Here is a 26236-nt window from a genome sequence, read left to right as displayed (position 1 = left end):
CACACGGGGACCGGCACCGCCCCTGTGCCGCGGCCGGGAGCCGCTAGAGGGGGCTCGGCGACCCCCGGCCCGGGTGCGGGGTTCCCGCGGGGCGCGGGCGGTGCCGGTGCCCGGGCGGAGGGGAGGGGACGCTCCGCTCCCCGCCGCGGACCTGCGGTACGAGCACGCGCCCGCCCGTCCCCGCCTCTCCGGGCCGCAGTTCCCCCCTCCCCCGTTTGTCCCTCCGGTTCATGTTCTATCGCTCCGGGCTCAAAGAGCAGCCATAAACGCTGGCCCGGCCCCCTGGGCCGCCCCGGGCAAGGCGGGCGGGCCCCGCCGGGCGGAGCGGAGGGGTCCGCGGTGCCCGCCATGTGGCGGGGCGGGAGGGCCGCGGCGCTGCGGGCGCCGCCCGCCATCGAGTTCCCTGAGGAGAGCCTCGAGCCGCGCTTTGACGGTAAGCGGGACCAACCCCGGGGGGCAGCGGGGAGGGCGGCCTTTTGTCCCGGCTTCCCCCGGCTGGCAGGGCGGGCAGGAGCGCGGCACTGCCGCCATCCTCCTTCCCTGCGTTCCCCTGCGCTCCGAGGGTGATGCAAGAGCGGGCAGGCCCAGCCCTGCGGCCGCGGGGCGAGCTCCCCTTCCCCGGGCACGGAGCGCCTCGTCCTCCCCGGGCAGCTGCTTTCCGTGCAAGCTTAGAAAAATTAATTAGCTTCCTAATTAGCCTCCTAGCCGACTCGCTCGGTGACAGCTCGCGTGGTGCCTCTTTTGTTAGCCAGGGTTGTGTTGAAGCTGTTGTGGGTTGTAGGTTGTTTTGATGTTTAGGTCAATAGGCGTGTAGCGAGACCGAAGTTCATTCGTCTGCCTGTCCCGTTCCAGAGTCGGATGTGCCGGCGGAGCTGCGAGTTGCAAACGGGTCGCAGAAGTTCGTGAAGTTCACTTCGACCATCCAAAACCAGCTGCTGCTTGCGTCGCTGCTGGAGCATCTCTGCCACATGTACACGCACAACCCCGTGCATTCGAGGTGTTTGTTCCGAAGTTAGTAAGAGTAGTTCTTTCCTGCCTCTTAAGCTACCTTACAGCAATATCCTTCTGTGCAGAATTGCAGTGTAATATCAATACAAAGCTCTAGGTTTCATCCATTGGGACAAGAGTAAATCTGTGAAGAGGATGAATACCCTAAATCAACTTAATTGGGAATGACAACTTGTCTTATTTTTGCAAACAGTAACAATATTGCTGTAGATGTAAGGATCAGACAGTTCCAGTCCAGCTAAATCATGCGAGTTGCATCATGAGAAGGGCAGTGGTGTAAATTATGTAACCGTTAAATGCAATCTAAAAACACAGGTAGAAGAGAAATGTAATAAAAATATTTATAAATAATTAGCTGTAGCATAGTCTTCATTAAGCTTTTCAGAATTGCATTCTGGGAAAATCCTTTATTTTACTATAAAGTCTTTTTCATTTAAGGGAGTGTTACTTTTAAAACCTGTCTTCTTGGTCTGTGACTTAACTTGGGTATTTTGTTCATTTAGATATATACTTAATGCATTTGAGAAACAATATCCAAGGTTTTTCTCGTTACTGTACTGTGTAGAAAATAAAATCTCATAGTTCACAGTTAAAATTGAAGCCATCTATAACATCCAGTAACAACGGTTAACTGTGGTTTTTTTTTTGTTCTTAAAGTCTGATGTAGATGTTTGGCCCTGGGTCTTAATATTTACCAAACAAAAAGATATCTGGGAAAAAAAAACAAAACTCTGCCAAAGTTCCTCCTTTTGTGAGAGGAACAATAAAAACCAACCTGGGCATCTTCCAAAGTGTGTAGCTGCTTGTGTGTACTTATATGTGGAAAATTACATTCCTTCCATTGGTATAATTTAAACCTATTTCCCAGGTAGAATAAAATCTGATGAATAAAAGAAACCCCCTCTCCAGCAGTTGTATCTGTTTTGTGGTTTTGGCTGGAGTATTCATGTTCTCGTGGGTGGGATTTGCCCACTTTTGTAGTGTGTGTAACTGTCCCTGTAAGGCTTGTGTAGCAAAACTCCTGATTTCTTGGGGGTTCACTTCCCATACACTTTATCTCCTTGAAAAGATCAAGTGATGGGCTGATTTGTGAAATACTGATACCAACGAAACACCTTAAAAAACTCCTCTGAGCAGGCTTCTTTTAAGACCTTGGAACTCCTGAAACTCTGAACTACCTTTTTGTAGCATCTTTGCGGTTGCACCCATCTCCAGCACTTGTTGGGTTTTTTTTGTCTGTCACAGTTGTGTTACAGCAACTTAGAAAGATGAGGAGCTTGGGGTGGTGGCAGAAGGGAGTGACTTCATTCTTTATTAAGAGGATGTGCACAAGTCTGTGGGCTTGGATGTGAATTAGAAAATCTTGACATTATCACTTTTGATTATAAATGAGTCCTTTTAATTGATGAACCTGCTTTGAATTTTTTCTTTTCACTGATAAAAATTGGTCCAAAAGTAAAATGTAAGTGAAGGGGTGGATGGTTGTATAATTCATCAGCTGGGAGGAGGAAGAAAACGAGATGCAGTTATGACCCTGAAGGGCTTGGCAAATGCAAAGGGATGCCCATTAAGCAGCTCTACTTTGGATTTAATTAGTTTTTATTGCAAAGAGTACGGGACCAGCATTAGAGTAGGAGGGTCCGTTGGGTTTTTCAGATGTGTTACCTTTCAAATAAAGTTTCTCATTTACACGGTCTTATTGGCAGGCTTTATTTAGTGTTTCTCTGACCTTCCTGTGTCCCTTTGTGCAGTTCTTCGGCAGGCTTTCACCAGAACGGGGCTGCTCTCTCCTTTTGCCTTCTGTGATGAGTTCAGCACTGTAAGACTGCAGCACAATAGAGCCATTACTGAGCTGATGAAAGCAGCTAATCAACAAATACTTAACGGGGTAAGCTTTGTTACACGTCTTTGGCAGCCTCTGCGTTAAGGAGCTTTTGTTGGGGGGTTCCTTTAATAATGGATTGGGTCTGCTCAGTAATTACACAGAGTTGTTTGGGATGGCATGTTCTGGTTCTATAGGTGCAAACCAAAGTTTTTTGAGGCCAGCAATATTCTGTACCCTGAAAAAAAGTAGTTAAAATGTTTATAAACACAGACGAGGTGTTTTGAGTATTGCTAGGTGTTTTTTTTTTTTACAACAACAGACATCCCTCCATTTTCAACTTGAAACTGTTGGTTATGTTAATACCCTTGTATTTACATTAGTGGAGGGCCTAATTTGTGTCCTGTGCTTCAGGCTGAATCAGACCAGTTTGCTTATCTCATTGCTTGAACTAAGCTAGTTAATTTTGTCTTAAGCACATTTTAGAGCCCTCATTTTATCCTGTTTGCCAGCAGAACTCTGAAAGGGCAGTAATCTCCCTAGCAGAGAGATGGTAACAGATTACCAGTGGGATAATAATACTTTAATTTGGTGAAGCTCTCTCTGCAGCGTGTGAATAGCTGTCAGTAACCTCATTTTCTTGTAAGAACATGGTTGTAGTTTCTGTTTTGATGAAGCTGTCTGTGCTGGTGGCACAGTAGACCTGTTATTCTTTCTATGTGGCATGTCTTCATGTTGGATTTTGTTGATTTGTAGGAACTGGATAACAGAGAGCCTCATGCAATTGGGTATGTATTCAAAGCATGTAGAAATACTAAACTTAACTCCCTCCCTAAAGTTCTGTGTTCCGCTCTGAATTTAATCAACACTGCATTTTGACTCTGAAACAGGGGAAAAAGTAAAAAAATCTCTCCAAATTTTCAAAACTATCTGGTGAAAATTCCTCCTTCAGTACAGCTCTCACATTGGGTGCCACCATTCAGGAAAACAGGATTTATCAGGCCTAAATGCTAAACAAATATTCTGAATATTTCTGTTAACACAGAGGGTGGGTTTGTAGCACTCTTGCAGTCTGCTGGTTTCCAGTGCTCACTGCAAGGGTGACTGTTCAGTGTGATAATGTCAGCTTTCATAACTGAATAGTACTTTTAGGGTGTGTACACCTTTACCTTCCTTACAAGCTGTAATTTAGTTTAACTTACAAGCTGTAATTTAGTTTAATGCAGCCTAACTTTTTTTGATTAGGGAAAAGGAAGTTCACTTCGAAGCACAGACTTCACGATACTTGAATGAATTTGATGAGGTTGCAAGGCTGGGAAAAGGAGGATATGGCAAAGTATACAAGGTATTTTTTACCTCTCATTTATAACTGATCTGTTGATATCTAGTTTTTCTTTGGAATTTAGAGTTAGTGTTTTGGCTGTAGTGCGTTTTTTGAACAGAAGAGTTGCAAATCTGCACCTTGGAAGGAAGTTGGTGTTTCCTTTGGAAAGATGCTCAGTTGTGGTTAGTTCTCAGTCCATCAGAAGCAGGATAGGTCAGGTGTTTTACTGTGTGTATTTGGACTCCTTTAAAGTAAATGGAAGCTCCTTATTTCACTTGTGAAGTGTTGTGATATATTGAGTGCAGAAATTAATTTTTAGGAAGTAGTAGGTTCTAAAGGAGTTAATTAATTAAACACGTTAACATCTGATTTTGTTCTATTGCAATCGTTTACAGGTCAGAAACAAGTTAGATGGTCAGTTCTATGCTATCAAAAAAATACAAATTAAGAAGGCCACAAGAAGAGATTGCATGAAGGTATTCTTCTTTCTGTGTTTTGTCCGTTTTAACTCCTTGTTGGTTGTAGCTTACTCTGATTTAATTAATTAATGCAGTTAGGATTTCCCAAAACGTTAAAAATGTTAGTCCAATTTTTTATGCATTCTGGGTTTCTAAAGGTTTGACCTTGTCAATGCCTTCTTAAAAAATTAAATGAGACGTATTTAAGTCCATTAAAAGAAGCATATTAATTACTTTAATTTGATCATCTCTGCAACCATGACAATCATAATTTGATTTAAAGCTTCCACATTTTCTCTGTTACTGTAATAATTTTAGCTGTTCTTTCTCTGTGAGAAACTGTAATTTTTTGTTATCTTTTATGTTTACCAATCACTCACAATAAAGGACTGTCACACTGGGGGGTTTTCTGGTCTTTTTAGGTGCTACGAGAAGTGAAAGTGCTGGCTGGGCTGCAGCATCCCAATATTGTGGGCTACCACACTGCCTGGATGGAGCAAGTCCAAACAGTACATCCAAAAGGCAAGTACAGCATTTTGTGTAATTCCTGCTTGCATCTTACCACCTCTGTACTGTTATTTGCAGGAGATTATTCCTTGTCTGATAAAATAATTAATTTTTCCCCTCATTAAAACAACCATAAGAAAGAGAAATTAGAGGTGATCGATCACCAGGTCCATCTGTGCACTTCAATCCCTCCTTATCAAAGAACTTACCTGTTACTTAAGGGTGACTTTGGAACTGTGGCAGTATTAGCTTGACTTCTGGTATTATATGAGGAGGATTTTAAAGTTGGGTGAAGTTCAGTGGAATGCTGTTGCATTAATTTCCAATTAAACCTTTGAATGCTAGAAGTAGTGAGTTGACAAGTGAATGAATAGTGGGGAATGAGCCACTTCAGATATTGAGGGGACAGTGATGAATAGGAGAAAAAAAAAAACCCACAAATTTGCTACCATGTTTTGGAGTCTCAGAGCTGTAGTAAAACTAGAATAAGTCTCCCACCCTGGAATAAATAACAGCAAAAAACCCTCTAAAACTCCTACTTGCTTTCCACATGAGAGTTTTTAAATTTGATGAATTGTTTCACTGGCAGAACAATCAGATCTTTTTGTGTATCAGCTCCTGTCTGTAACTGTTGAAAATTTACCTGTTTTAGAATTTACCTTTTACACATTCCTGGCCCCCTTTTTTCTTCTCTTCAGTTTCTTTGTTCTCAGCTCTTTCCACATCCCTTTGGTCCCTTTGCAGCCCTAATCCACTGGTCCCTTTCTTGTCCTTTCCCTGAATGCCTCGAGCAGTTCCATCTTTTGATGCTCTCTTAGTGGGAGGTTTGGTTCTGCTCTTTATTGCTTTCCAAGTCAGTGACTCGTTGCCCAGCCAGCTGCAACCACGAAAGAAAATGCATAGGAAGTTTATGGTAAAACAGGCAAAATTTTTCAACCATTGATCTGAAGAATCTCAAAGGATGCAACTGTTTAGTGCTAGGGATCCTTCACAAGTGTTTAGTGGTGATAATGTAAGTACAGGATGAGATCTGTAGGTAGGGTCTGTGGTATTTGGTGCTTTTCCTTGTCTTACAAGATTGTTGTTTTTATGTTTGCTTCAGTGTGCTAAAACAAACAGCTTCTTCACATAAAAATACCATTTTAATGAAAATTATTTCCAAAATATCAAGTGGCTTCAAAACAGCAGCAGCAGCATGGTGTGAAGGCTGGTGCCTTGTGGAGCTGCATCTTTGACTCTGTCATATAAACCTTGTTTTGAACAGGCTGACTCAGAGACCTGAGACCATTTTAGTGACTTTGTTCAATATATATTTTCTTTTCATTGAAAGAGAAATTAAATACATGTTAGGGTTGCTTCTTAGTAGACTTAACAAGCACCTTTTGCAGCAGCAGAAATAAGGGTAATCTACAGGTATCTACAGGTAACAAAGTTAAATTCAGTAAGGTGCTGTAGCTTAAATGCTAATTTTTAGTAAATATATGCATACATTTTTTATTTTATAAAATACCATATTTATCTTTTCATCCCACAGCTGAAACAATAATGCAGTTGCTGCCATTATCTTTGGAGCAAGAGAATAGCAAGTGAGTATCACAAATCTCAGTGGTAATGTATTTGACTTTAACATAAGGCTTTTTTTTTTAAGTAACATTAAAAGTCTACAGAATTCAGCATATAGTGCTTTTTGCTTCTAAATTATAACCAAAAAAGTCTGAATTATCTTTGTCAGTGTTTGTCTCCTTGTTGCATAAGCTGAGGGTACTTGTCCCTCCTTTGGCTCTCAGTTCTCGAGTGCCTGGCTGTAGCACCGGGCTCTCAGTTCACTCCAAAGGTTCTGTGCCAGTCACAAGCAGTGATTGCTGCTGTGGGGTCCTGTTGGAGTGATGGCCCTTCTGCCTCCCAGAAGTGTGCTGAGCCCTTCAGTGAGGAGATGGAATTGGGTGAGGAATTGAGTGTAACTTCCAAGTTCAAAGGGCTGGAGCTGCCTCGTGTGTGCTGTGAATGCTGTGACCCAGGACTGTGTGTGTGACACAGAGCTGTCTGGGTCAGCTGTCACAAATCCCTGCTGGGGGAAGGTATTACAGTGGCTGGAACCTGCACTGCCACTTATGTAATCCTGGAGTTTTCTGTGGGGAAGCAGCTGAACTCTTACTTAGGAGTGCTGCTTTGCAATTAGAAAAAAGAAAAGTTTTCAATGTGGTGTATGACAAATGGATGGTATGAAGCTCTGTGCTTAGTTGGACTTTACTCCCTTTTTTATTTTCAGTGATCACTGCCACATTCAGAGTGTGGAAAGTGGCAGTTCAATCATCTTTGCTGACCTGACTTCACAAGAAGAGAAGTCCTGTGACAGTACCAGTCTCAGAAATCTGGGGAGTGAATCAGGGCAAAATACAGGTGAAAGGAATGATTTTACACACAGCAACAGTAAAGAGTGTGTGAAACCAAAGAAATGTGAGTTTTCCATAGAATTACCAGAGGACTCTGTAAATAATGTTAGCAGTATGTCAACTGATGTGAAAAATCATTCAACACGGGGCCCTCATTCCAGTGGGGACCCAGATGCTAGCACGGAAGGTCAGTCCTGCACTGAGGAATGCTCCAAGAAGGATGTAGCTCTCTGTGAAGGCTTTGAGGTAAATACAGTTCTCTTCAAATACACTTACCTGCTGGCTAATTAAGTGCTGTTTGTAAAGCAGTTTGGTGGACAGAGGTGTGATTTATAATGATGAATTTAAACGAATGAGATGACTGCGATGAGAGCCAAAAGTTGGGACAGTTTTTACTTCAGTGGGTAACAAACAGCATGGCAAGGAAGCTGACCACAGGAGCTGGCAGAACTCAGCATGTATAAGAAAATTTCCACATGTTAATCATCTTGAGTCCTTTCAGAGTACCCACATGAATAAAAAAAATCCTACTGCTGCATAAAACAGCCCCATCAAACCTCAGCACTCGGCAGCGATGGCTCCTGCAGATGTTGTTGATGGAAGTGTCTGTACATCATGTGGTGCCCGTGCAGTGTAGGAGTACACGTGAAAAAGAGAAGAGCAGCTTTGGGCAGGGAATGGCCTGTGCTTCTAAAACTCTGTTAGCATTTATACCATACTGATATGTTTTGTGGAGCACAACCAGCTCTGGAAGGTTTCAAGCTTCTGCTACAGTTTGGAGTTCCCTCCTGCAAGAAATCCAGTTTTAAAGGTGTCTGCTTGCCTTGTTCAGGTTATCAGATGAACTGGTACATTATCAGAAACTGAGCTATATATTCATGGTAAAGATGGTTGGACCAACTTTAGCAATTCTATGATTCCATAAAATTTCATATCAAGAGGTTGATTGGTGGCTTTTTTTGCTATTTTATAGTATTTTAAACTATCAAGTTGGAATGAACCTCTGTTCAGTATATCTAGAAGTATTTAAACTCCAATTTGAATATTAAAGTACGTATCTGGCAGTTTTATTAGCCTTTATCTTATAACAACTGTTAAAATTTGAGGAACAAAGGAAAAAACCCAAACCAGATAGCATTGTTGCATCTGCTTCTTCATTGCTGTAGATACTGTCCTTGATGTCAGCTCAGTGTCTGGTTCTTGAGGGGATTTTTAATAAATGTTGGGTTAATTGGCTTTAAAGACAATAACTAAGGAAATACTGTTCATGTAACAGTGGCAAAATCATGGCCCATTATTTTTCCTGTAGGTGGAGTATCATTTGATGCTTTATATACAAATGCAGTTGTGTGAACTGTCCTTGTGGGATTGGATCGTTGACCGTAATAGAAGATGCAACAAGAGAACGGAGGAGAATTCCAGTAAGGTTCACCACTGTCTTAAAAATTTACTTACCCATTGTAAAACACATAATTACTGGGGGGGAGGTTTGTTTTTTTTATTTCTTTTTGTCATTGAAAGTTGAGTTGCCTGATTTTATTTTACTTCAGCAGCTCATAATACAGATCTTTGTCATGAGATGCTTTATTCACCTAATCGAATAACAGTTTGTATTGAATTTCTGTATGATAGATGTTAGTAAAAGGATTTAAATTCCCGAGTTTTAGACAATTCTTCAAAAAAGAATGACTGTGTGCCTGAGGCATAGTTGTTATCTGGGGAGATCAGTGTCTGGGCAATACTCCTTTTTTTGGAATAGCTTTTAATTGACAGGATCTGCTTTTTTCTCAGCTTTTTTAAGGCTAATTTGTCTGCTGTGGAAAATACAAATACATTATTTGATCCTGACAGGTTACAACAAACTTAAAGGTTTGTTCCCAAGAATCAAAACTGCTGTGCAGGCTCATTTGTAGTAGGTCTAAAGGATCTCACCTGGACTTTGCCTGAGTCCCAGGGGAGTTCTCAGGCCCTGATGCTCCTGGTCAGGAAATGGCAGAATTATTTAGGGCATTTGCCCTTGCAAAACAGTGTTTTCACACACTTTCCTGGGTGACAGGAAAGGTGAGTGTTACCCCAGGTTAGACATGAGGAGACAGAAATCCAAGTGTGAGTAAATGGTGAGTGCTCAGAGGGGCTACAGACATGTTAGATATGGGTCATCAGAGCAGGAAAACAATGCAGTTTAATAAAACAGTAATGTGGGAAATGCTAAAAACAATGAGATGCCAAGTTGATTAAGGACAGCTACAGCCAGAAGAGATTGGGAATTTCAGAGGGCAGCACAACAGCAGAAGGATTAGGCTGCAATAAAGGAAAATCCATATTTAAAACATGCTCATTCTGTTAAAAATTTATTCCACAGCATAAATAAACAGAATTTAACAAGACATACCACCATAAACTTAGATAACATGGTACAATAGCTGAAATAATTTAAATTGCTTTAAGGTCCATACCAGCTCGTGGATGTCCCCTGGACAATGAAGATTTTTCAACAGTTGGTGGAAGGAGTTTGCTACATCCACAGCATGGGGGTGATGCATCGAGACATTAAAGTAAGTTCATCAAATTATTACCTGAGGCTGAAGAAAACAAAGGTAACTCACATTATGGGAGAGTGAAAGCAACTTCCTATTGCATTGGACATGACCTGGGCTCTTAAGAATTTAGTTGTTACATATGGACAAATACACTTTGTGCCCCCTGAGCAAGTGTCTGTCTGTCTTTCTAGGTACATGATGCTTGTTTCTCATCCCTAGTGGTCCTAAAGCCAAAATCCATGGATGGAACTATTTCAGTTTTCCCACTCAGAGCTCTCAAGTCTCTCCTAATTTGGCTTTTTTTCATGGCAGCTCCCCAGGGCCAAGTAGCACATTGCAGCTGTGCTTATCACACAGGAAAGTGGATTTTGTTTTACATCATGTCTAGCCCAGTGGTATTTAGTCATCCTTCTGCTACATCACTCTAATTTCCTGTCCACTCCTGCTTGTTCCTGTTTGACCACTGTTCTGCAAATTGCCCATTTTTTGCTGGAGGAAAAAGTAGCACTTTATCTCTCCAGTAAATCTTTGGGGTTTTCCTGTTTTGTTTTCTTTTTTTTTTTTCTCCTAGACCCTTCTAGATACATGGCCTTTCAGCCCAAATGGTGTTGCTAACACATAATTTGGTATCAGCAATGACTGATTTTTTATCACTACTCAAAATGTTAAATAGTTATCTTGTACTTGTGAAACACTGGATTTTATAGACTTTGAAACAGCTGGAATGTTATAATTCTTCATACAGATATATTTTTAAATCGTTCTGTCTTGTTTTGTAGCCCAGAAATATCTTTCTACATGGATCAGATCATCAGGTAAAAATAGGTGACTTTGGATTAGCCTGCAAAGACCTTCTTTGGGATGATGCAGACCAGTGGTCTCAGACAGAGAGGGTAAATGGTAAGAGAAAAAACCTTAATGAGCTTCAGTGTTTATGATATTAAAATCATTAAGTATTAAACTGTTAAGTGGAAGGGTAACAGCACTAGCTAAGTCTAAATTGACTTTTTAAAGGACTGGCACATACTTCAGGAGTGGGGACTTGCCTCTATGCCTCACCAGAACAACTGCAGGGATCACACTACGATTTCAAGGTAGGGAGCTTTGTTTTTGTGGTTTTGTTTGGGTTTTTTCCTATTAACACATGATAGATAATTGGAATAAATCAAACCTTTCAGTAGGTAAATGCATAATATTTGGTAAATACATATTCTTCCTACTAATATTTTTGTTGAAACATGGATTCTAACATTGCCTTCTAGTTTCTTATTAATGCAAAAATGGTTTTTAACATCATCTTGAGAATATTACATAGTTTGAATTTGTGTTCCTTTAGTAGTATCACAATACTTTTCCTATCATCATCAAACTTCATTGTTGTGAAGCTCTTTCACATCATGACTTTTTTATGAGGGGGAAAAAAAAACCCCGAGTAAGGAATAAAGAGCAGTTACCACAGAACTTTCTCATCATCCCATTCCCAGTCAGACATGTACAGCATGGGTGTTATCCTGCTAGAACTCTTCCAGCCATTTGGAACAGAAATGGAAAGAACAGTAGTTCTTACACATTTAAGGACTGGCCAAATTCCTCAGACTTTCTCCAAGCAATGGCCCACTCAAGCTAAGTACGTGAAACTCCTCACCAGTGAGAGCTCCACAGACAGACCAACTGCTGCTCAGCTTCGGGACAGTGAACTGTTCCACACCCCAGAACACGTAAGTGATGCCAGTGACCTCAGCCCTCACAGGGGAAAGAAAATGCCCTTTGTATCCCTGCCTGGATACAGTTGGTTGAACTTCAGAGTGTGTGATTGAGACTTTTCATGATTATTTAGGCCACTGTATTAATGTTTCTGCTGTCCTTGCAGTGAGGTAGATGGTCATTAACAGAGATATATTATTATAGGTCAGAAAAGCTTTTGAAGCTTTTCATCACGTCTGCAGAATCTTTTGATCATTTTTCCTTTTCCTTGTCCCTCTACTTTGTGGACTAAGGTGTGGTATCCAGCGTGCAGAGCAGCTGTGGTGGATTGCAAACACAATCCAAACAGATCAGTAGGGCTCTATCCGTGCCTGGCTCTAGCTGAAGTAAACTGACTCTCCTTTTCAGGTTATTTCTAACCTACAGCAGAAGGTGCGACAGCAAGAGGAAGAAATAGAGAAGCTGAGGGAGAGAATAAGACTCCTTTCTGAAGAGCACAATGAAAATGTGAGACTGGGCTCTCCTGTTTGAGCACAGGAACAACTGATCTATTGTGTAGTGCTAAGTTATATAAAATGTCTCTTTTTTACATAAAATATTTCAGTGCATTTTCATTTCACTGTCTGTTTAAACATCTTCATCCTTTTGCCTTTGTTCAGGAGGCTCTGGTCAAGAGAAAGGATTCATGTTGCACAGGAGAAATTAAGAGCACAGCTTGTACTTAAATAGGGCTAATTTACATATCTTAAAATCATTAACCACACACATTATGCGTCAGGTACAAAAGAGGAAGGTCACACTCAAAAGGCAGCTGTAGTGTCTTTATTGACTTCACAATTCCATCCAAGTGGAGAACATAAATACATCCCAGAAGGGACTCGCACACTACAGCAGGCCTGAGGAGGAACAAGATTAAAATGACACCCGTGTGAGGAGCACAGGCTCACTTGAGCAGCTTCAGCACCGAGCTGAAAGGTGCCAGGTTCTCACAGCACTTCATCCATTTCTGCACGTTGGCGGGGGCGGCGTTGGCAGTGCCCGTGCGCCGCAGGGCACACCAGGCCACCACGTCTGCCACCGACAGCTCGCTGCCCACCAGCCACGAGCTCTTGCCCAGGGCAGCGTTCATGGAGCGCAGCACCGCTCCCCTCTCCTTGCTGCTGCCTTCCTGCAGCTGGAAGATGGCTGTGTCCACCCAGCTGTCGATCAGGGTTGAGGTGACTGCGTTGTACTTGGGGCCGAACAGGGAGAAGAGGAAGCGAGCGATGTTCCCCTCTCCTTCTATCGGGCACATCGTTTGGACGCTGAACTTCATCTGGGGCTTCGGGACTGAAATGAACACAAGGAAAAGAAAAAAAGTTAAATCAAATAGCAATTCCCTGAGGTGTTTAGTTGTGATGCCAGCAGCACTGTTAACATCATCAACCTGATGAACAGTTTTCAGCCTTCTGGGATAAAGACATGGATTCTTGAAAACTTGAGCCAAATCTCCCACTTAATTTCTATTTTAGCTACCTTATTTGGAGAAAGTGAAAAGTACAAAAATATCCTGTGGGTACAAACAACCCTGTCAATGCCCTGTGCATATCAACAGCTGCAACTACAAACCAGAATCTTCCTCTGTGCCATCATTGGTCACAGCCATGAAAAGAGCACAGATGTTACCTGCACTACATACCCACCTCGTGTCAGCCCAAAGACACCAAGGCCTCTGGGGGCAAGGTCTTACAGCACCAGTTTCATTTTCTCACCCACTGTAAAATACTGATCTACAAATTTCACTCTTACCATCCTTCCAAATCAGAGTAAAGCCCAGCTGATACTCGTGCCGTGGCTGCTTCTTAGTCTGCTCTCCAAAGCATTTCAGGAGGTTTTCTGGCACGCTTTTCACTGATGAATGTGTGTGGACAGCTGATAATATTTTGTACCGTTCACAAAGCAGACTGTGTAGCACTAACAAGGACAGTGGAGGTTGGGAAGGATTTGCATTGATGACAACATCTTTCAGGGCACCATAATCCTGAATGGAAAGTAAAACATTCAGCAAAGCCACATTCCAGATCATACTTCTAAGTAGTGCTGTCATTTGACACCAAAATGTACATAGCCATGCATGTGTATATCTAATTGTAACGATATTCAAATAAATCAGTTCAAGTTTGGACATTTAAAACTTGTTTAAACCTTTAAATATCTTTCTTCCTCAACATATAATTCAAGGCTGAGGTAAATTCTAGTCCAATCTGAAGCCAAAGTTAAAACTCCCAGTTTAGTAACAAACAAGAAACCAACTGTTGTAATGTCAAAATTAACAATTCTAGCTTGCAGTTATATCCAAATGAGCATATATAGGATTAGTACTTATAAATGTTTGTATCCATAACCTGGATGCCCAAAATGAAATGGTGATTGTAGGTTATCTGCAAGGATACAAGAGAACATTCAGTTCTGAGTGTCCCAGATTTTAATGCCACCCTGCCAACCCCGAAAACTGAGTGCTGACAAAGTGCCTACCAATGTACCTGCCCAACCCAACTTACCTTTCCAAGCATCAAATCTAAATCTGCTCCGTTTGCTGTCAAAGGAGAGAATTCATCAGTTTGGATAATATTTGTTACGTCAAAGTCAGCATCTGGGGTTTGTATCATCTTTGAGAGCCCATCCACAGCGCTCTTCAGTTCGTACAACCGCCTGAGAATCTCCTCCTGGCGGGACTCGAGTGCTTGAAGTGATGGGTCAGCCTCTTCCTAGAGAGACAAAAACAAGGCCACATAAATGTTCACTCAGCTCAGTGTCAAAATCATCCACGGCTCACTTGACGAGAAGTTTTAAAAGACTTTAGGCACGTTCAAATAACCAGAACATCGCCAATGTCACGGGCTTGCATCTCTTTTCTTTTGTCAGTACGACTGTGGTATGATGGGTGACTTAATCAACCTCTGAAATCCTCCTGCTTAACATACTTCCAAACCATGAACTACAGCAAACTGTGTAACGTGGTAAAAATCAGACCACAACCACAGAACTTCAGAGCTGGCAGTGAAATGCTGAATGAAAACTGAAAAAAGGAAATCTAAGTTAGCTTGTCAGGTTCTCTCCAGCCCAGAAGAGCAGATGGGTGAGTCTGTGCCGAGGCTGCCAAACAAGGAAACTTTTGACAATAGGCAGTTAATAAAAGTAGAAAATTCCGCAGGTTTGGATGAATGGTGTATTGGATGAAACCACTTTTTGTAGTCAAAAGTACATTCTCTGAAACTTTTTGTTTTAAATCTACAAACTTGGATTAATGGTATAGAAAAATCTTTATATAATCCATTTCTGAGCATCCTGAATAAGGACTGTGAAATCCAACCTATAATGCAAACTATTACTTGCAGCCTAACAGATAGATAGCAAACACGGTATCCAAATAGAATCTTTATACTCACTTAACACAACAGTCTCTAAGACAAGATAAGGAAAAACCTCTTAACCGACCATTATTTAACTAGTACACAATTCCATGAAGTAAAAACCACTCTGAGAAGAGACAGGTAATAGTTTGCTGTTGGAATGGGAAGGCATTTTAGTAATCGTTCCTGCGAAGTTCTGCCCCAAGTCTGCCCGTGCTCAGTATCTCCACCACCGACCCGGGGGAGGGCACAGCAAGTCCTGGCTGAAAACGTGTGATGGCATCGAGCTAAAACCGGCACGAGCGGCCTGGGAGAATTCAGAGCATTCCTGGCACTGGAGAGGGGCTGCTGTCAGCCTGACCGATGTATCGCAGTATTTCGCATTTTTTACTTATTTAAGAAAGAAGAAGCTGAAACTCGAAATGGAGGGTGTGGATCTGGACGAAGAAGCGGAGCAGAGCCAGCGGAGCGATGATGCGGCAGAGGAAGGAGGCCGGACCGCCGGGCAGGCAGGGTGCGGGGCACGGCCATGGGGCACAGACACCGAGCCGGGGACGCGAGAGCCCAGAAAAGCCAAGCTGAAAACCACCGAAAGCTTTACAGAGACGACAGAGAAGCCTCCTGCAATCGCTGAGCTCATTTATCCCTGGGACGAGCGGCTGGTGGCGCGGAGCCGGCGCCGCAGGGCCGAGCCCGGCGGGGCGGACAGCGCGGGCCGCGGCCCGAGCACGTCCTTCCACGCGTGTCCCCCCCCTCCCCCGGCGCTCCCGCGCTCGGTACCTGCGTGGCGGCGGTGGCGGGGGCGCGGTGCAGGTTGGGCAGGCGGTACATGCAGGTGGGCAGGTGGCCCGGGGGCAGCTCCGCGCTGTGCAGCGGCCGCACCTTGTACATCGTGCGCATGGCGGCCCCTCCGCCCCGGCCGCCCCGCGCCCGCCGCCGGCCCGCCCACCCCCGCGCCCATTGGGCCGGGCGGGACCGCCCCGCGGTACTGACAGGAGCAGCACCCAATGGGACGCCGGGTCGCCCCCGCGCCTTCCCGCCATTGGCCAGCGTGGCGCGGCCGAGCGGGGCCCACAGGGCGGCGGGCGGGGCTGAGCCCGCGGGGCCGCCGAGCGGGGCCGTGTGGGGAGGGGGCGTTCGGACCCGGCGGGGACGGAGCTGGAGGGGAGCCGAGCCCCGATGGAGGTGGCTGAGTCCTGGTGAGTGCCTATCCCGGGCCCTGCCCCGGAACCCCTCGCCCGGGCCGCCTCTGTCCCCTCACTGTAGTCGCGCTCCCCGCACGATTCCGGCCCCCCTCGGTTCCCGCCTCCCCTCGCTCGGGGAAGCCTGAGGGGGTTTGGGTGGGCCCCCCGGGTAGCGGTGGTTGCCCCCCCTGCTCCCCTCGCCCGAGGCACCAGCACTTCACCGCAGTGTGTCCCCGTCCCTGTCCCCAGCCCGCCGCCCGCCGCCGCCATCCGGCCCATCGACCGCAAGTCCGTCCATCGGATCTGCTCGGGACAGGTGGTGCTGAACCTCGGCACGGCCGTCAAAGAGCTGGTGGAGAACAGCCTGGATGCCGGAGCCACCAACATCGGTAACTCTTCACCGAATGTCGTTACTTTTCACAGGCTTCTTAAGTTACCCTGTGTGAACGCACCAAATTAAAATCCTCTGTGATTCAATTTTGTAGATATAAAACTTAAGGATTATGGAGCAGAGCTGATAGAGGTCTCAGATAATGGAGATGGAGTGGAAGAGGAAAACTTTGAAGGTTTGAGTAAGTTGAAATTTTTTTAATAATTTATATTTGAACAATTCGAAACCCACATTTCTATTTTCATGTAACAAGTAGGGTGTAAGGTATGGGTTAGGGTGTAAGGGGTGTAAGGTATGTCTGAGTATATTGAAGAGATCTTGTTTATAGGAAAAAGGGAAAGGATGCAGTATTTTGTCTTTAATCATTATGTAAAATACAATGAATAATACAGAAGGATTTTTGTTTCTTGCCATGTATGCAAAATTTCCTTGCATAGACCGGTGTCACTTTGAAGTGAAATATCTATTTGAAATATCTTTTTGCAGCTCTGAAACATTATACATCAAAGATACAAGATTTTTCTGATCTGATACATGTTGAAACTTTTGGGTTTCGAGGTGAAGCTTTGAGTTCACTGTGTGCATTAAGGTAATTACCATTATTATTTAATGTTAGTAGAAAGTTACTATATACACAAAAACGACAAACCCCACCTTTTAAGTTTACCATTAGTGATAAAACGAGGCTTTGGAAACTTCCAGTTCCTTAGTGTTAGGTTGATTTTGAGCAGTAAGTTGCATGACATCCTGAGTCCTTTCTAACCCAAATTATTCTATGATTCTCAGCATCTGAAATTGCTCTATGATTCTAAGCACCTAATTGGTCATTTTATGTACAAAATGTAAGTATGCAGATCTTTACAGGATGGACCTGTGTACTTCCATGAGTGTTTGATCCTCTGATGTAAAGCTCTGTCATATCTAAGTGCTGTTTGTTCTCTGTGACTCATTAAAACTGCACTTAAATTCCTCTCAGACCTTGTAAATCAGTTTTTGTCCACAGTGCTGTGCAGCGAGAATGTCCTGCCGGTATCTGCCAAAACCAGACTTCAACACTGCATTTCATAAGAGAGGAATGAAAGGGATACAAATAAAAATATTTGTGTTGTAGCTGGGAAAATGTTCCACTACTCTGAAGAGCAGGTTTTTAGTTGTTTGGGGTTAGTTTTCATTAAATGAATAGTACTGCTGTAGTTTCTGTGCAATAGATAACACGGTGCTCTGTGAATGATTCTGTTGCCTCTTTCCTTCCATCAGTGATGTTACCATTTTTACCTGTCACAAGTCAGCAAAGGTGGGGACTCGGTCTGGTGTTTGATCACAGTGGTCAAATCACTCAGAGAGCTCCCTTCCCCCGCCAGCAAGGCACGACTGTGAGTGTGCAGCAGCTGTTCCACACCTTACCTGTGCGCCACAAAGAGTTCCAGAGGAACATTAAAAAGGTATGGGCAGAAATCCTGAGCCCAAAGGAGGGTCAGACCCCAGGGTTTATTCCCTGCTGAATGAAACTCAGTCCTCTGCAGAATGCACTGATTATGTCTGACTGTTTCATGCTTGTCTTAAATCTGAATCAAATAAGAAAAGAGTCTCCTTGTCTGCTTTTCTCATGTGTTTGGCAGTAACTGGGTTTAGAGGTGCGTTCAGAATTTTCATATTTTGAAAATAATCCAGATCATCATCACTTCTGTGCACTTCAAAACAGGGCCTGCTGTGTCGTGGCTAAATATCAGTCTTGTAAACATGCTGTTTGGTTTTTAAAGCGCTGTTTTTCACATATATATACTTTTAAATTTACTTTGTAAAGGTTTTAAAAATTATCAACACCCCCCCCTTTTTGTGTTACTTGTAAATACTGAATGCTTTGTTTATGCATCTGTGCTTTCAAAAGAGACATTTCACATAAATATGATTTTTTCTGTTTTTCTCTGCTAGGAATATGCAAAAATGGTCCAGGTGTTGCAGGCGTACTGTATTGTTTCCAAAGGAGTGCGGATTAACTGCACTAATCAGGTTGGCCAAGGGAGAAAAAGCTGTGTGATATCCACTGCTGGAAGTCCTAGTTTAAAGGAAAACATTGGAGCAGTGTTTGGACAAAAACAGGTATGTGTTTTATTACTGAAAAGAGAGACAATGTGGCTGTGTAGAGTTTTATTATCTAATAAACCGAGGGCTGTGGGAACCCTTTAAACCCGGGAGAGGTGGGAGTGAGTGTTGATTTGTAGCGAACCCTGCAGGCTGAAAAAGGAGAAACAGCACAGCTTCCATGGATTCCCCTGGATTCCAGAGTCTGCTCAGAGATTCTATCATTCTTTGATAGAAGAGAATGATTTAGGAGATGAGGTTACTGCTTAATGTCTCTCTGAAGCCAGTTTTAAGAGCTGTTGTGCCAGCAAACGGTCTGTAGGTCACAAGAACAAGCAGCTTAAGAAATCCTAAAAAAATGGTGTAGACTTTGATGCTTTCTAGGTAATAGCTATAAAAATAATTGGTATCCTCTAGATGAAAGCAAAGATGAAAAAGAACTTAAGAACATCTTTCCTACAACTGTGTATTATAACCATCAGAAATACTGAGTGGTTGACAGCTGCTGGTTGTTGGTAAGCACTTCTTCCCTCCACAAGTGCCCATGCAGAGCTTTCAAAGCCTGTTCATGCTGTGGCTGAGAGAGGAGATGGAAGATGGAACTTTGTCTTGCCACATGGCAACAAGCATAGCTGAAAATTGAGGGTTAAGTGACTGGGATGTTATTAGCCTGCTTTTATAGGATCAAATACATGTTTCATAAAACATGATTAGGTCATCTGTGTGGAGCTGGAGAGTCCAAAGGATCAATCATTTTGTTGTTCTGTCTATGTGCATTTTAAAGGAAGGGTCTGTGAAGGAACTGAGGCAAAGGTTGTGATGTCAAAGGATGAGAACAGCCATTCATTCAGGCATTGTTCTGTTTCTCACTGAGCAGTGCTACTGTCCTCAGTAGGTTTGGGTATTTTTAGTGTTTGATTTTGTGAGCCAAACGCCACCATTTTATCAAATAAATTTCAAGGCTAATAAATAACAATAAAATAGAAGGGGAAATCTATGCAGATTTGATGTTTCAGCTCCTTTGTTTTTTTTTTTCAGTTGCAGAGCCTTATTCCTTTTGTTCAACTCCCTCCTAGTGAAGCTGTTTGTGAAGAATATGGACTCAACACTGCTGACATGCCAGCAAATCTGTACAGGTAATTAGCAAAGTACAAACTACTGTAGCTGGTGGCATTTTACCATAAACTAATATTAAAAAAAAAGAAAGTGTGGTGGTCAGTAGTATTAAAATACTAGATACTGGTGTACAGTTTGGGAAAGACCATCACTTGATTTGGAAGATAATTCATGGCCAAGGTGTTGGGAAGAACAAAACTGCTCTTCTTTCTGTCCCAGTTCTATGTTACTTCAGTCTCCTGAGTGCCACCTTTGTCAGTGCTCTGAGTAACTGGATGTGGATGAATTGTATCTGTGTTTATATTTGTGTTTCTGCAGTAGCATTACTGAGAAATGGTATGAGATGAATGTGGATCGGTTTGTGGAAGAAAATTACCCTTTACTTTCTTGAAGTGTACTTTCTTTATCTCTCACTGTACATGAGATTGGGCAGATACTGATGCATCTATTTGCCAATGACAATTCAAAACTGACCTCTCTGCTGCTCTCAGAGCAGAAAAATGACAAATGCTACTTTTTATGAAACCCGAGCAAGATACTTTTCAATTGTCTGATGCCTTTTTGGAGCTGAACAATTACCCTTTGTCAGATAAGGGGCAGAGGAAATACTTATACACATCTTTACTGATGCTGGGTAACGGTGGTTCTCTAAGCCCCTTATAAAATACTCTTTTGTTTTTCTCCTCCACTCCCCTGCCCCCTGTACAATTGTTACCCCACAGAATCACGGGCTTCGTTTCTCGCTGTGATCACGGCGTTGGAAGGAGCGCGACAGACAGACAGTTCTTCTTTATCAACCAACGCCCCTGTGACCCAGCAAAGGTGAGGGTTTGGTTTTTGCAGCGTGTCCATCACTAACTGGTTCCATTTGCTCTGAAAAGCTCAGGATTGGCAGCTCAATATGTGTGTTTTGATGGTGCAAGTTCTCGTGTCTCAAGTTTCTGTTGTCATTGTGTCTGAACAAACAAAAGCTCAATCACATAATATGTGATTTAGAGCATTAATTGTTTTGAAGAGGCTTAAATAACATGTACTGGTGGGAAATAAAATATAATAGTATTGAAGTTTATTGGTTTTTTACCTTTTCTGCAGGTTGTCAAGCTTGTGAACGAAGTTTATCACTTACACAACAAACACCAGTACCCATTTGTTGTCCTTAACATCGGGGTAGATTCCGGTAAGTTAGGAATAGTTTTCAGTAATTTCAGTAAATTTATTATTCAATGAAATTTTTATTTAGAGAATATTGTAGCTTTCAGCTGCATGACTTCCTGCACTCTGGGGACTTTTTAGCCACAGTTGGTGAGGGAGTGATAGGGTCTAGCAGTGATTCCACTATTTTTCCCCTCCATTTTTCTATACTCAAAAGTAACTTATTGTCTTAAATAATGAGAGAAAGGCAATCTTAAAGTTAGCTTAAGTACAAGAAAACTTGTGTCATGTTTTTATTTGCTGGAATGTTGAGACAATTGAAAGTGTAGCTTGCAGACAAAACAGCAAACAGAGCAGAAGCTAATTCTGTGCAGTAATATTTCATTTTATTTGTTAAGTGGTTATTTTTCCTTTTTTTTTTTCCAGAGTGTGTTGACATTAATGTAACTCCCGACAAAAGGCAAATTTTACTTCAGGAGGAGAAGTATTTATTAGCAATTCTAAAAACTTCTCTGATGGAAATGTTTGGTAGTGATGTTAACAAACTGAATGTCAATCAGAAGCTTCTGGACATTGCAGGTAGGACAATGTGGAAGTTTTGTGTGAAGTTTTCCACTGAAGATGGAAATATGTGGGTTTAAAAACTCAAAGAACACATGAAATAAGTTAATAAATAAATTAAAATAAAGGAGGACCCTAAGTTATGAAGTGGTTGTTAGGGAAATGACATATGCAAGCACAGCATGATTTACAGGCAACTTTGTGAGGAAAACATTAACACAAAATTAATTGATAATGCTTGAATGATTTCTCGCAAGATATTGAAAGAGATCTGTGTTTCCTTTATGTAAAAGTCCTTGAGAAAGAATACTTAAGGGCTCATAAATAAAATCTGAAAATTGAGTGTGAGTTTATTGGATTTTAACTTTGATTCTTTTATGATATCTAAGAAATTGATGATTCTCTTGTGACTGTACAATCTTGAAAATTGCTTTTCTGTGTTAACACCACCTCACCCTCCTCCTTTCATTCAACAGAACCCCTTCTAATTTTCTTTTTTACTGATATATAGAATCAGTTTTAGCCTGATTCTTACTGTTATTTTAAATTAATCTTTAGTAAAATGCATGTTGGAGTGACAGATTACGAGGCTGAAGTCCTGTAATAACCTGCAGATCCCATATCACAAGTGCCTATTGTGTCAGCTCCCTAACACTTTGCCAATGGAATTTTATAGTGACTATTAAAGTGTAAGAGCAATTCACTTTTCATTGTCACTCAGTCATTAAACTCTTTTGATAATATAAATAAATGTGCTGATGGGCCTGATTGCTGTTCCAGTTTAAGAGGAGACTATAAATTCATTCTCACTAGTGCCATTAAGTGTCTCCAAGATGTAGCTGCTTTTCTGCCTGATATTAATGCATTTCAGCCCCATATTCCTTGTCTGAAGCTTAAGGGCTCCTTTGAGCAGTTTGCTATTCTTCTACCTCTTTTCATTCCCTTTACTAAAGCACATCATTTAATTCATGTTTCCAACTCAACTTAAAATCTTGTAATATTCTTTATTCTGATTTTGTCAGGCAACTTGAAGAAGTCACTTCCTGAAGAGACAGAAAAGCCTCAGGTAGAAATGCTGTCTGACTCTGAGACTGAAAGCCCAAGCAGGGAAGGCAAAAGAACGATGACTCTTGCCAGATTAAGGGAGTCCTTCTCTCTCCATCAAACACCAGAGTGTAATTCTCAAAGCCCTAAAAAGGTAAAACAGCAGCAGAGATCCCCCAGACAAATGTTACTTGATAGAACTGTGAGCATTGCAAAGACTCCAAAGGCTGTGCTGAGTAAGGAGCCTCGGGGTTGTCAGAAGATGGACTCAAAGGGGTCAGTTCTGAGCAGGTATCTGAGAAAATTAGAAGATAACTCAGATTCTGGATTCTGTAGCATTTCGGAGTCAGATGCTGGATGTAGTACACCAGAGGCTGGGAGCTGCATCAACAGTGAAAGTGCAGTTAATTCTGAAGAAGAATTCTGGAGCACAGAAGAACAGCTTCAACCTGCTGGCTGCAGTAAGGAATCATTGGACTGGGATGTGCAGGTCTTGGGCACTGAACCTGAGTCTGATCGAGGGAACGACTGGACTGCTCAAAGGGAGTTCTCTCAAGAAGCCAACAGTTCCTCTCCAAGAGTAAAACGTTTTAAAAGCAGAAAGTTTAAAAGCAAAGCGGAGGATTTGGAGGCAGGTAAATACCCTGAAGTGAAGAACACTTGTGTTGATGTACTGGTGGAAGTTCAAAAGAAAATCGTGCCTCTTGAGTTCTCCATGAAGGTTTTGGCAGAAAAGGTCAAAAAGGTAATACAGCAACAACAGAAAAGGACAGAAACAGAAAATTACAGAAGATTTAAAGCAAAAATTAGTCCTGGGGACAATAAAGTAGCAGAAGATGAATTAAGAAAAGAGATCAGGTATTTCCACTTTCTTAACACATTTTGTTCATCAATTAATAAAATTAATTAAGGAAAAATGTAATTTCTGTCTTGGGGAGTGGGCAGGGGGCTTTCAGGTACCTGTTAGTTTTGGGTCTGTCTTTTATATAATGTCACTAAAATGTCTATTTGATGAACTATTTTTCTGACAGAGCAGCCGTTTGAACCAAGTGCAAACAGAATGTGGAAAAGGCACTAAAAAGGCCACAAACATTATAGGTTTGGCTGAGTTCAGCCTGGTAAACTGCAGTGCAGTCAGAGAAATACCAAATTTCATGACAGATAAGAACAGTCTGAAAAGACTGTACAGCTCATATCCTCCCTCATGTGAATGTGAAATTTGGTGAGACATGGCTGGAAAAATAAGTTACGCTCAGGTGGTCACTGGACAGTAAAAGTCTGTGATTTGTTGATATTTGGAAGAATGTGATAGGAGAGTCTTCTAATTGTGAAGAGGAGGCAGAATTAAGGCAGCTGCCATTCAAAACCATGATGCCATCCTCAGTGCTGTTCAGCTGGACTATTGCTGCTCTGCCTGCTTCTAATTGTATTCTCACAAATGGCAGAGTCCTGAACGAGTCCTGTCTTAATGATGGGTTGTGTTCTGCCAGATGTGGCCTCATCAGTCAGTGGTAGATCCCAGAGAACTCTACTTTTTAACATTTATATCCCACTTAAATGTAATTTTTTTTTTAAATGTAAAGTGTGTTCTGCAGGGGAGAAAAAGGTGCCTTTAAGTTTTACTGTTTAACATGATAACTGAAGGGGTGTAATTTATAATCTCTGTGTTTTTTGTGTACAGTAAAGAAATGTTTGCAAAAATGGAAATCATTGGCCAGTTCAATTTAGGGTTTATAATAACAAAGCTGAATTCTGATCTTTTCATAATTGACCAACACGCTACTGATGAGAAATACAACTTTGAGATGTTGCAACAGCACACTGTTCTCCAAGGTCAGAAGCTGATAGTGTAAGTATTTGCAGTGTTAATAACATTTTTTAAGCTTAATTCAATGTTTCAGAAGGATAACTGATTATATTTATGTAGCATTTCTCACATTCAGAACACTTGAGACTAAAGTGGTTTTTCTGTTCAGTGTTTCAAAGAGTCAATCCTCACATGAAAAATAAATCCCCTGCATGCAGTTGTAGCTGCACAGCAAGGCAGTGGTCAGAGAGATCTCACAGTGGCCTTGCATGGCAACCCACAGTTTGTCAAGCATCCAGTGAGGATATTGGAGACTGTTCCTGCACAAGGAATGCTGCCCAACTGACTTAATCCTGCTAAGTAACTGTTCAGTAGTGATATTCTGGGTTTTTTTAAACAAAGCAGAGGGTTAACAAATGTTTCAATAGAGAGCTCTGTTTTACTATCTCTAGATTGCTTCTGAAACCTGTCTTAAGTGCTCTGCACTGTGTACCTGTGCAATACCATCTTTTTGTCTCTCTTCCAGGCCTCAAAATCTCAATTTAACAGCAGTAAATGAAACTGTATTGATTGAAAACCTGGAAATATTCCAAAAAAATGGGTTTGATTTTGTCATAGATGAAAATGGTGAGTTTGGACCCGTTTTAAAGTAGTTTTTCTCTCAGGACAAAGTAATTTCCCGTATTGCTCTGTATCTTTATTATCACTGCAAATCTTTCAGCTCCTGTAACTCAAAGAGTTAAATTGGTATCGATGCCAACAAGCAAAAACTGGACTTTTGGTCCCCAAGACATCGACGAGCTGCTCTTCATGCTGAGTGACGGCCCTGGAGTCATGTGCAGGCCCTCCAGGGTCAGACAGATGTTTGCTTCTCGAGCCTGCAGAAAGTCTGTAAGTGCTGCAATTCATGCTTGGTTTCAGATGCCAGATTTTCTGATGTCCTATGGGTGGCTGTCTCTGTATGTGCATCACAGGGGAAGTTTATTTACCCTTTGTCAACAGCTGATATCCTTTGTTCTGTTCCTCCTGTTTTTATCTAGTGGAACTTGGGAAACATTTCTGGTAGTTTTTTCTCGTGTTCCAGACTTATGAGCACTGTGTTAGGTGTGTTTTGTCTTCTGATCCTCTGGTAGGTTCTTCTGCTTTAAATGCCTTGCACAGAACTTCCCTGCTGCACTATGTGAAGTGCTGCTCTGGTGTGTGTCTGCTGTCAGCATGGAGAAAGGAAATAACAATTTCTTTTTTCTCCTTTATTTGCAGGTGATGATTGGAACTGCACTGAATGTGCAGGAAATGAGAAAACTGATCACCCATATGGGTGAGATTGAGCATCCCTGGAACTGCCCCCATGGAAGGCCTACTATGAGACACATAGTCAGTTTAGACTTGATTTCACCAGAATAAGTCAGTTTCTGCTTATTAACATTGTTCATTTTAATTCTTGGTGATGTTTTAAGCTTTTACCATGACTCTTCTATTTGGAGTAAAAGCATTTTAGCCAGTCTTCAAAGTTGGAAACAATAGCACTTGAAGGCATTCAGCAGGGTTTCATTGTTATTCATGTCAGGTCAATAATACTGGAATTCATGTGTAAATAACTTTTATTGAAGTTTACTTGTGTGTAGTACTTATTTGTGCAGCAATCAAAACTTTTATAAAATAAATATAGATGTTTATATATAAAGATCACGAGTAGGTGAACCTCATTTATAGCAAATACACTGATTCCTAAAATGAAGTGGAATGTGAAC

The 26236-nt window shown here is 42.0% G+C and overlaps 3 protein-coding genes across 4 annotated transcripts; 2 read left to right on the top strand and 1 right to left on the bottom strand.

Annotated features, from left to right (window-relative positions):
* The first annotated feature begins 70 nt into the window (after positions 1–70).
* EIF2AK1 (eukaryotic translation initiation factor 2 alpha kinase 1) lies at positions 71–12370 on the top strand. Of its 2 annotated transcripts, XM_050317349.1 has the most exons (15): positions 76–433; positions 853–1011; positions 2760–2896; positions 3587–3618; positions 4076–4175; positions 4550–4630; positions 5035–5134; positions 6654–6705; positions 7389–7758; positions 8822–8933; positions 9961–10067; positions 10832–10952; positions 11067–11146; positions 11537–11770; positions 12165–12370. In XM_050317349.1, the coding sequence occupies exons 1-15, from the start codon at positions 349–351 to the stop codon at positions 12285–12287; spliced, it is 1893 nt and encodes a 630-aa protein (XP_050173306.1). In that variant the 5' UTR covers positions 76–348; the 3' UTR covers positions 12288–12370. The 2 variants fall into 2 exon arrangements, with proteins under 2 accessions (XP_050173307.1, XP_050173306.1); XM_050317350.1 differs by lacking the exon at positions 12165–12370 and having other exon boundaries at positions 71–433; positions 11541–11714.
* A 193-nt stretch (positions 12371–12563) lies between these two features.
* On the bottom strand, positions 12564–16069 carry AIMP2 (aminoacyl tRNA synthetase complex interacting multifunctional protein 2). Its single transcript, XM_050317351.1, has 4 exons — positions 15929–16069; positions 14297–14503; positions 13545–13776; positions 12564–13085 (listed from the first exon to the last, which is right to left on the bottom strand). The coding sequence occupies exons 1-4, from the start codon at positions 16046–16048 to the stop codon at positions 12700–12702; spliced, it is 945 nt and encodes a 314-aa protein (XP_050173308.1). The 5' UTR covers positions 16049–16069; the 3' UTR covers positions 12564–12699.
* A 209-nt stretch (positions 16070–16278) lies between these two features.
* Positions 16279–26161, top strand: PMS2 (PMS1 homolog 2, mismatch repair system component). Its single transcript, XM_050317113.1, is given in 16 exon segments — positions 16279–16347; positions 16582–16721; positions 16818–16904; positions 17210–17312; positions 17981–18029; positions 18031–18165; positions 18656–18823; positions 19844–19941; positions 20644–20743; positions 21014–21098; positions 21500–21652; positions 22657–23536; positions 24360–24527; positions 25012–25112; positions 25207–25376; positions 25746–26161. Coding segments are annotated over 16 exon segments (2601 nt in total). The 5' UTR covers positions 16279–16327; the 3' UTR covers positions 25890–26161.
* Positions 26162–26236: the final 75 nt, after the last annotated feature.

The sequence above is a fragment of the Myiozetetes cayanensis genome, unplaced genomic scaffold (genome assembly GCF_022539395.1).
Source record: "Myiozetetes cayanensis isolate MyiCay16 unplaced genomic scaffold, myiCay2020 scf20-37, whole genome shotgun sequence".
In the NCBI taxonomy this organism is placed as follows: domain Eukaryota; kingdom Metazoa; phylum Chordata; class Aves; order Passeriformes; family Tyrannidae; genus Myiozetetes; species Myiozetetes cayanensis.
This window is presented reverse-complemented; position numbering and strand designations above follow the sequence as displayed.